The sequence below is a fragment of the Gossypium hirsutum genome, chromosome A10 (assembly GCF_007990345.1).
Source record: "Gossypium hirsutum isolate 1008001.06 chromosome A10, Gossypium_hirsutum_v2.1, whole genome shotgun sequence".
Classification (NCBI taxonomy): domain Eukaryota; kingdom Viridiplantae; phylum Streptophyta; class Magnoliopsida; order Malvales; family Malvaceae; genus Gossypium; species Gossypium hirsutum.
The window spans coordinates 70,557,851-70,569,312 of NC_053433.1; the positions used below are offsets into that span (position 1 = coordinate 70,557,851).

The following is an 11,462-nucleotide window of genomic DNA, read 5'->3' on the forward strand; positions in this document are numbered from 1 at the left end:
GACATGGATTTCAGTCTAAATTTAAAACTTTTCATTCACATGCAAATCATCCCTTATATGGGTCCTCGAGGCCCAAAACATACATTGGGTGTTGTTTGGGACTGAATCGAGAAATTTCAGAACTTTCATATCTCTTAGAAATTTTTCCTCAAAATAGGAGTCACACGCTCGTGTAGGTAAGCCATGTGGTCACACACGCCCCTGTGGCTTGGGACACGCCTGTATCCTCAGCCCATGTAACTCTCTATTTATGACGTCATCAATCGAAATAGGGTCACACGACCAAGTCACACCCCCGTATGCTAAGGCCATGTCCTTCATACGGCTGAGACACACAGTTGTGTCTCTGCCCGTGTGTTTGCTACTGGGCATTTTGTTTTACCTAATTAGGGTGCAGGGGACACACGGCCGAAACACACGCCCATGGGCAGACCGTGTGTCACACAAGGCTTAGACACATGCCAGTGTGTCTACCCGTATGGACAACTTTAAGGCTATTTTTCAAGCCAATTGCCACCCTTATTTTCTCAAACACATACATGACTTCAAAAGCACTTAACATTGCATAATTAAGCAATTAAACATACATAAAAAATCCTAATCATGATCATTTCATCTTTACTAATACATGCATAAGACTTCATGCTCTGTCAAACCAAAATTATAAATTTGCATGCACTAAGAGTTGTAGTTTATTTCTATCTAACATACTCATGTCTTAGATGCCATAATGTCATTTATTCACAATTCCATCATCAAACACCCATAGTCACAACACATTTGCACAGGCACATGCATGCATATATGAGTAGGTTTACAACCCAATACACAATATGAGCCATATCTCATGGCCATATACAAAATGAATCACTAAATCATTATAAGCCAACATGCTTGGGCAAATTAATAATGACATAATTAATCAATAGACAAAGTCCCTATACATGACATAAATTTAAAACACTTGTGTTCACTTATACCCAAATGATAGCTTGATAGTGTGATGGCGTCTCCGGCAGTCTCCAACCCGAGCTAGCTAAATTAACCTATAAGGGATAGGAAAGGAAGGGGAGTAAGCTTCAAAGCTTAGTAAGTTCATATGTAAATAATAAACAACTATTAACATTCATTTATTTTACCCATTCATAAGAATGTTATTAATACAATTTGCATTAAATCTCATGATTACCACTTACTCATTCATGATGCTTACTCTTTAAATTACAAACACTAGTTGCATGTCTTGGAATTAGACTAACGACCATGATCTCCTCATTATAGCATATCACGTTATTTAACAAGTTATTTCAACTATCTTAACAACATGCACATCATTTATGAGTAATCATAATTTCCACATAGCTTAACAATCTTTCACACATCTATTGAATCACAGCTTAAGTATATACATCGTACTACTTTACAATTCGATCAAGCTCATATGCCTATCACATGATTATTATCAAATTTTATCATGTATCCATTCATCATAAATGCAGATCATTTGTTACAAGGTTATCAATGTTTCACAAGCATAACTTGTTCGTGTACATACCTGTACCTCACATAATATAGTCACATGCTGTCTCGTATGCATCCTTACCATATTTTCATAGTATACTGAATCCTTTACTCATGAGTTATAAGTACAAACCTTTACTAACTTGTAGCACATTCTCATATTTCCTTGTCATTGACTTACTTGTCAAATAACTCACTGATTTACCCGTTGAACACTTGGAATACTATTGGATACACGGAAAGCTCGCACATAAGTGCCACATTCATAGCTAAAGCTACCTCATATCACATATCACATGTTGCTCACTTTCAAGCTACTCACGGGCCTACTCACTTGAGCTGTCAGCTAGGGTGTAGCTACACGGGCTGCTCATGCAAGTTGTTAGGTATCTGCAACGCATGCCGGACTACTCAGCCACCGGTAGAACAAACAAAACCAGCACCCAGACCGCCATAACATGTGTCACATATATCATGAACTCAGACCACAACTCATGAGCTCAGATCACATAGTTCCTAGTGACATGTCACTTGTATCCTAAACTATTCCTAAGGTTCAAACGGGATTTTCTCAATGTCACATCCTTGTCGAACTCATTTACCATGTCATTCTCATAGTGCATAACATCGTTCATACACTCATCATAACCATTTAAAGATAGAAAATTGTACATTAATAAAGCATTAAACATATGATCATAATATTTCATTTTATACACATGAACTTACCTCGACACCAAAATGGCAAAATAGGACCTAACCGTTAATTTCTCATTTTTCTCTTGTTCTAGGTCCAAACCTTGTTTTCTTTGATCTATAATATCACATATAGTCTATTTATTAGTCACATTAGTCAATGTGATCCAAAAATCATACTATGTAAAAATTATATTTTTGCCCCTAAACTTTGTCATATTTACACTTTTGCCCCTAAGCTCGTAAAATGATTTTTATTCAATTTTTTACACTTTAAGCCTACCCGAATCATTTTCATAACTATAGCAGCCTACAATTTCCACTAAATCACACTTTTATGTCAAATTTTATAACTTTTACAAATTAGTCCTTTTTAGCGTTTTCACCGAAAACTACTTAATAAAAGTCGTTTAACACACAAAAAATATTCATATTCCTCCCTTAAACATAAAAATACACATATGTAACACATGGGTAAATTTTTAAACATCAATCCTAGCTCAAATAAATGGTAGAAATAGATAGATCTTATTACGAGGATTTTAAAAATGTAAAAATCATTAAAAACAGGGCAAGAACAGACTTACAATGGAGCTTGGAAAGCTTGAACAAAACCCTAGCCAACGGTGGTCTTCAAAATTTTGGCCAAGGGGTTGAAGATAACCAAAATTTGACTTTTATTTTGTTTATTTAATCATTTAATTACTAAATGACCAAAATACCCCTAACTTATAAACATTCTATTTCACCTATTTCATGTCCATTTTTGTCCAAAAAATTAACCAATGGTATAATTACCATTTAAGGACCTTAAATTTAAAATTTCATAGCAAATTGACACCTCTAGCTTCTGGAACTTAAGTTTTGTACTTTTTATAATTTAGTCCTTTTGACTAAATAGAGTGCCCAAATGTCAAAAATTTTGAATGAGATTTTCATGAAATCATTACTTTAAGTTGTATACTATAAAAATATAATAAAACTAAATTTTCTTACGTCAAATTTGTGGCCCCGAAACCATTGTTCTGACTAAACCCAAAATCTGGCTGTTACAATGGTTGAAGTGAAAAATATTAAAGTTAAGCATGGATGGCAGATCGAATCCTCAGACTTAGCCAACAGAAAAACTCCAATTTTCAATCCATATATTAATGAAGCTTCTACTTTGGAATTGAAACCGTTACCTACTTATCTTAAATACGTCTTTCTTGGTGATAACAATACTTTCCCAGTTATTGTCTCCGTAACATTGGATGTCACTCAAGAAGAGAAATTGGTTGATATTCTTAAGCAACATAAATGAGCTATCACTTGGAGTATTGTCGATATCCGAGGCATTAGTCCTTCTTTTTGCATGCACAAGATCAAGATGGATGATGAAGACAAGCAATCCATTGAGCAACAAAGAAGATGAAACGAGAAGATGAAGGAAGTTGTTAAGAACAAACTTATAAAATGGCTTGATGCTAGAATTATTTATCCTATTTCTGATAAAAATTGGGTAAGTCTAGTGTAATGCGTTCTTAAAAAAAGTGGCATCACTATGGTTATCAACGATAAAGATGAATTAATTCCTACACGCCTTCCTACAAGATGGCGAGTCTGTATGGATTATCGCAAACTTAATGCTGCCATAAGGAAGGACCACTTGCCACTTCCTTTCATTAACCAAATGTTGGATAGGATTACTGGAAAAACCTATTACTATTTCTTAGATGGCTATTCTAGATATAATAAAATTGCGATTGCACCGGAGGATAAAGAGAAAACAACTTTTACTTGACCTTTTGGTATTTTTTCTTTTTGTCGTATGACTTTTGGTCTTTGCAATACGCCAACCACATTTTAAAGGTTCATGATGGAAATATTCTCGGATATGATTGAAGATTCTTTAGAGGTTTTTATGGATGATTTCTCAGTCTATGGGAATGATTTTGATCATTGCATTGACAATTTGGATAAAGAATTGTAACGATGTGAAGACACACATCTTGTTTTAAATTGGGAAAAATGTCATTTCATGACAACTAAAGGCATTGTGTTAGGCCATCGTATCTCTCGTTAAGGCATTGAAGTAGACAAAGCTAAAGTGGAAATCATTGAGAAATTACCTCCACCGACAAATGTGAAAGGTATTCACAGTTTTCTTGGGCATGCGGGTTTTTACCAAAGATTTATTAAAGATTTCTCAAAAATTGCAAAGCCCATATGCTTATTGCTAGAACAGAATCGAAAATTATTCTTTAACGATGTATGTCTAGATGCATTCATTCAATTAAAAAAGAAGCTAGTAAATGCACCTATTGGTGTTGCACTAGATTGGTCTCAACCTTTCAAAGTTATGTGCGATGAAAGCAACTTTGCTGTGGATGCTGTTCTAGGACAATGTAAGGGAAAAATATTTCACGCCATTTATTATGCTGGCAAAACTCTTACAGAGGCTCAAAGCAATTATTCCTCTACAAAAAAAGAATTGTTAGCTGTAGTCTTTGCTTTCGACAAGATCCATTCTTATCTTGTCGGTGCAAAGGTTACTCTATTTACTAATCACTCAATGTTGAGATATATTTTTGCGAAGAAGTATACAAAATCAAGATTGATATGCTGGATCTTACTATTGCAAGAATTTGACATCAAGATAAAAGACCACAAGGTTTCAGAAAATCAAGTTGTAGACCATCTATCTCGATTGGAAATTGGCAGCGAAGATGGAAACATACTTCAAATTGTCAACGCATTCCCAGATGAGAAGTTACTTACTGTAGCTGCAACATCTTGGTATGAGAATTTGGTTAATTATCTAGTGTGTGGAAAATTCCCATTAGGTGTCCCAAGCAATAACAAAGAAAGATTTTTTCATGAAGTAGAGAAGTATCATTGGAATAAACCATATTTATTCAAGGTATGCAATGAAAACATTATTTGGCGTTGTGTTCCGGAAGAGGAGATGCTTTCAATCTTGAAGCACTATCATGATGCTCCTTATGGCGGTTATTTCGGTAGCATGCGAACTGCTACTAAAATGCTCTAATCAGGATTCTACTGGCCTTCATTATTCATAGACCCCCACAAATTTGTGCATCAATGCGATAAATGTTAAGGCACGGGTTCTATATCTTAACGCAATGAAATGTTACAGCAGCCAATTATGGAGGTTGAATTGCTTGATGTTTGGGGTATGGATTTTATAGGACCATTTCCAAGTTCATTTGAAAATATTTATATTTTAGTAGCTGTTGACTACGTCTCGAAGTGGGTTGAAGCTGTTGCAGTCCCAAAAGATGATGCAAAGACAGTGCTTAAATTTTTTCACAAGCATATACTCACCCGCTTTGGCACACCAAAGGCATTGATTAGTGATCAGGGTACACACTTTCATTGCAACCAAGCGGGAACCACACTGAAGAGATATTGAGTTAGTCATAGAATGACCACTACTTATCATCCGCAAACTAATGGGCAAGCTGAAGTGTCAAATCGACAAATTAAAACCATACTTGAGAAGGTTGTAAACCCTTCGAGGAAAGATTGGTCTTCCAGAATGGATGACGTTTTATGGGCATTACAGACATCATACAAAACTCCATTAGGGATGTCACCATATCAATTAGTTTTTGGGAAAGCATGTCACTTGCCAGTTAAAATGGAACACAAAGTAATATGGGCAATTAAGCAAGTGAACATGGACTATGAAGCTACTGGGAAGAAAAGACTGTTGGATATCACTGAACTGGAGGAGATTAGGAAAAATGCCTATGAAAACACTACAATTGACAAGGAAAAGGCCAAATGATGAAATGATAGAATTATTTTGTAGCGACAATTTATAATGGATCAGTAAGTTTTATTATTCAATTCTAAACTGAAACTACACCCGGGTAAATTGCGCTCTCGTTGGTTTGGACCTTTTGAAGTTGTTGAAGTATTTCCTCATGGTGCAATCACAATTAGATACTTACATGATGGACACCAATTCAAAGTGAATGGTCAATGATTGAAACATTATCTTGGGAATATTGATCAAAAGAAGGCAGAAACCATTAAATTGGTCGAACAATATTAATTTTTTCTGCAATTTATTACTAGGTAATTTTATTTTATTTTTTCTTCTGTTTGAGTTTGTTTTATTATTATTATTTTTAATTTTATTATTTCAGAATAATTAGGTACCATTGTCGATGCACTTGGGCTTTATTTTCAACGTAGTTCGTACTATTATACTGTCACTTCTGACTTAGCAAGAATGAGGGCAGATTAGAAATTTAAGATCCCATCGTTTGATCAAAAGTCACCTAGTCGTCTGGTCTTTCTGAGCGGGCACAATCCTCATTGGACGTAATTATTCCCACCAGCTTTATTTCGTTTTAGAAAATCACGTCTTTCCATCTTCTTTTTTCAGTCACTGTAAACCCCTCTTCACTGTGCCGACTATGAAACACCTAAGCAACCATTTTTGTTCACTTTCTCTTCCTCAAGTTTGTACCTTTACACTTTAAAATCATCTTCACTCCACAAAAAAAAATATGGTAAGAATGAGAGGATCGGTCAAGAAAGCCACTAAGCCTATTGAAGAACACTCATCCTCTGCAATTTTAGTTCGAGTGTCGGAATCCTCCATGCCAATGACGAGAAAGGAATAGATGATCTTTTTAACGAAAGCGGCCAAGGACCGGTTTCAAAACAACATCTTAAAGGCAAACTTCCGCCCAGAACAAGGCATTCTCCTTTCACAATAGCAAGGCTTGGGTATACAAGTTTCCAGAACCATCTCTAAGTTGAAGTGGGAAACTTTCTACATGCATCCTGGAAGCTATTCTTTTTCATTGGTACATGAGTTTTATGCTAACCTTTATGACCATGAGTTGGAGTTTATCTTTGTTTGAGAAGATTTAATCCAATGGGATGCTACAACAATCAATGAACTATACAACACTAAGGTGGATGTTGATGAACACTCCAAGTTTATTGATGATGTCAGAGACGACAAAAGGGACCTGCTGGTGAGGGATTTATGTGTCGAAGGAGCATTGTGGACGGGTGCACATCAAAAGAATTATACGATGCACCATCACTTCTTAACATTGCAAAGCAAAATCTAGTTTCATTTTGTCAACTGCAGGTTACTGCCATCAACTCACAGCACCACTGTCAACTTCGATAGAATATGCCTCATACATTCTATTGTCAAGGGTAGAAAGATTGACGTTGACGCAATACTCCACTAGAAAATTGCTGACAATGCCGTGAGGCAAAATGGAATTTTGGTTTTCCTGTCGTTGGTAATGTTACTATGCCAGCAGAAAGGGATAGTGCCCCATGATGATGAAGAGATCTTGGAAAATAAGGGCTCGATCAATGAAACATTCCTTGAAAAAATGACTTGTGGCAAAGATACGCCGAAAATAAAGGAGGCAGAGACTAACAAGACAAGAAAGGGCAAAACCAAATAAGAAAACAAGGGAACGGACTTGACTACAGAGACATCATTGCTGTGTAAAATGAAGGATATTGAGAAGTTGGCCAATTCCATCAGCAATAAGCAGATCAGGCTTGTCACTACAATAAAAGATGTAGACATATCACAAAATTTGTTCTACACTTATACCAGGGCATATAACAACTGCATTGTCGCCACATTATGTCAGTTAAGCCTAACGCCACTATCAGAATTTCCAGTGTTCCCACCGATTATTCGAGAGTATGAACCCTCCTCCGAGGAAGATGACCTAGGGGACTAAGACAGATCGGTGGAATCCCCTTCCATTGTGCACATCTTTGATGTTGAGAAAGAAGAAGACTCAAGGGACATTGAGGAGTGCATGCGATAGATGGATAACCTAGTCGAAGGCAACTTCATTTCTGGTCAAGAAGCACCTACTGTTAAGAAGGCAGTTGTTGTAGAGGAGGAGGACGTCCGTGTTGACGTTGTTAACGAGATGACAGAGGAATAAAATACTGAGACAGAAGCTACTGAGAAAGAATCTATTGAGGATATTGCCAATGCATCTGAGTTTGTGGGTGCAACTACTGATAATCTGGAGCGAGATGGAGCTAGATCAGCGGATGCTATAGAGTTAACCAGTGAGGAGCACCACAACTCATTGGGATAGTGGTCTATACCAGACCACTCAAGGTGACCCTTTCTATACAAGAAGTAGCTGATAATGCCAAGGTAATGTCGGAAACTGAGGAGCGATCCAAGGACCGTGTGAAACCCAAAGAAAAGAAGAGAAAGTGCTTCAAAGACAAAAAAACGCAAGAAAGAGGAGAAAAAGAGGAGGAAGAAGAAACATCGTGCAGCCACATTGATGGCCGAGGAAAATTGCGTTAGTTTATTTTAAGTTTTAGTTGTAGTATTCATACACTGCATATAGTTGTAATTTTCATTTTTTTAGTGTACATTGTCGTTGCATTTTTATTGTCATTGCATGTTAATGTTAGTGCATTGGAGACAATACAAATGTAACACCCCTAGTCCGTGTCCGTCGCTGGATTAGGATTATGAGGCATTACTGATCAACAGCTCAATTCCAAACATTTACATAAATATATACATTCATTCAAGTCGAATTCATTATTAATGGAAAATAAAACCAACTTATGTTTCAAAACAAGTATTGACATATATCTTGCATAAACATTGTTGCAACTAAACTCAACGTATTGCTTACAACATCAAAATATTTACGTGTATGATATTATCTAACATTCACAGGGTCAGACATACTTCAAATATTAGTCATGTGGTTATTCATATTGTAACTAATTTACATACACATTTAAAATTTACAAAGTCATAAAGTATGTATAAACCACCTCTTATGCGACTAAAAAAATAGGCAAAATAAACTTGCATGCTTTATTCTTTAATACAAGTGAATCAATAATTAGGCTTCTTAACTATTAATCTTTAGTGCTATTTGCAATTTAACATAAGAGCAAGTCCTTAGAAATCATGTCTAATCATGCAACCATATTATAAAATTTGATAAATATTCCCAAATAAATGTTTAATAAAATACACCATGGCCGAATAGACCAACATATACATATAAATGCAATCAACCTTAAAGTGGTGGTCACCTTTAGCATTAAACACATGATAGCACAATTGACCATTTATTCACATGACGCATGCAATATTCATCACTTGACAAACGAATCAGTTAACTTGTAAACACTTATCTAATATTTCCTTTCTAATTCTTCGTGTCTATCATCACCAACCCGAGTCAAACATATAACACTTAATATATATATATATAAATTGTAAGCAACCTTCACATTTAATAAAACCAACCATTCATATATTTACATATATATATGTAACATCTATAATATAATCACTTTATGCCCTAGTAAAGTATAAATAATTTTTTTAACTAAATCAAGGTGACCGAATATTTCATACACACATATAATATAATCACATAACTAAACATAACTCTATTCAACCTTTAACACATAATATATTTATCAAAAGGCTTGGACAATTATTCAATCCCAAACCGAGATCAACCTAAAATATAAAGCCATTATCATTGCACAAAATACTTGCCACATACCAAACTATGATCAACCAATATAACATATGTCAAGCCAAAATCATGGATAGCAAAGCTAAGCACATGTGAAACCGAAACCAAACATAAGTAACAAGCCATTTTCGCATGGCCTTAGTTACATAGCCAAAATCAATATCTCAAAATATGTTTCAGCCTATACATGCTAAGATAAAATACAAAATATAAATAAATTAAATTAAACCAAACCAATACAACAGTCCAGTTCTATAACAGACCCAAACCCAGCTACATAACCTAAGCCCAATAACTAAACCTAGACCCAAATTTAAAACCAAGACCCAAATACAGGCCCGATGGCCCAAAAAAATTTTAGAACAAACAAAACCCTAGGGTTCTCTCTCTCGCGCCGCAGCCAAGCCTTGGCCCTGGCCTACGTACCCTCCAGCAGCCACGCACACGCGCCTCCATACGCTAGTCCAGACCTGTACCCGAGCGCCAACGCACCTGTACCTGCGAAAGAGAACAAGAAAAGAGCAGCAGAATAGCAGCCAATAGGAGAACAAAAATTGTTTTTTTTGTGTTATTCGGCTATAAAGCCTTTTATTTTCGATTGTAAATGGTTCTTCTTTACGAATGAAATATACACATGCATATTACACACTCGAACGCCACATAAACACAGAAATACACATAAAAAAACAGAAGCAATAGAAAACAACCGATTCTTAAAGGTGATTTTCTGACTGAAATCTCGGGGGCGTTCTTTTTTTTCGGCTTGATCTTTTGTTTATTTTTTATTTTTACTCGAAGGCATGAATAAAAAAGGGAAAAGCGGGAGTTTACCTTGAAAGCACGCCGTAGATCTCCTCTTGCTTAGTTAAAATCGAAGTTAAGACGAGATTGAAAGGAGAAAAGGTGTTCTCTCCAGTCTAAATCTGTTGGCTGCTGCCAGGGAAAGGAGAATCGGCATTTTCAAAGGGGATTTAGGGTTTAGAAAAGAAGAAAATGGATGGGGTTTCAGCTGAACGGGGTGTTTTGTTGGGGATTTTAAGGGAGTAAGAAATGGCACCGTTTAGACCAATGATAATGGTCTCAAACGACACCGTCTAGGCCACCCCCTTTATGCCTGATCCAATTCGTTTCTTCGACCCTCAGGACCCGCGCGCCTTTGCGGTGAAGGGTTATTTTCCATATTAGTCCTTCCCTTTCGCGCAGTATTCAAATCAGCCCGTATTCTTGTTTCATTTTTTTATTAATTTAGCCTTGTGATTTACACTCGTTTGCAAATGGATCCGCGCTTAAACGTAGCATTTGGGATCTGGTATATTGCCAGTTTTAGTCCCTAGCTGTTTTCGTTCATTGATTATTGGTCCTTTTATTGTTGTTGTTTTATTTTCGAATTGTCCCTGCTGTTTTAGTTTAATTCCAGTTAAGTTTTCCTTATTTTTTTTGTAGCCTTTTATTCTTGACTATTTATTCGTGCATTTTAAATAACTTTGGTGATTGTTACTATATCATTGTAAATTTGTTTTGGTAATGTCATCTTCACGCTTTGTATATTCCATAAAAGTTTCTTATATACATTAATATATATATGTACATATCTACTTCATATCAAAGTTGGTTTTATTTCATATATATATATATATACTAGTATCAACCTTATAGTATTTTTATACATGTGATTCCTTAAATTATTTTCTTCTTGTATTTTATTAT

At 35.7% G+C, this 11,462-nt stretch overlaps 1 protein-coding gene and 1 long non-coding RNA gene across 2 annotated transcripts; one reads left to right on the forward strand and one right to left on the reverse strand.

Moving 5' to 3' along the window:
• Nucleotides 1–5,644: 5,644 nt before the first annotated feature.
• LOC107895657 (uncharacterized) lies at nt 5,645–6,010 on the forward strand. Its single transcript, XM_016820903.1, has one exon. It carries the CDS (start codon nt 5,645–5,647, stop codon nt 6,008–6,010), a length of 366 nt encoding a protein of 121 aa, XP_016676392.1.
• A 3,856-nt stretch (nt 6,011–9,866) lies between these two features.
• On the reverse strand, nt 9,867–11,208 carry LOC107897141 (uncharacterized). Its single transcript, XR_001684051.2, has 2 exons — nt 10,587–11,208; nt 9,867–10,253 (listed from the first exon to the last, which is right to left on the reverse strand). It is a non-coding gene; the product is annotated as an uncharacterized lncRNA (long non-coding RNA).
• Nucleotides 11,209–11,462: the final 254 nt, after the last annotated feature.

Excerpts from the sequence above, each read along its gene's own strand:
- LOC107895657 (XM_016820903.1), top strand. The coding sequence starts at position 5,645 with ATGACCACTACTTATCATCCGCAAACTAATGGGCAAGCTGAAGTGTCA.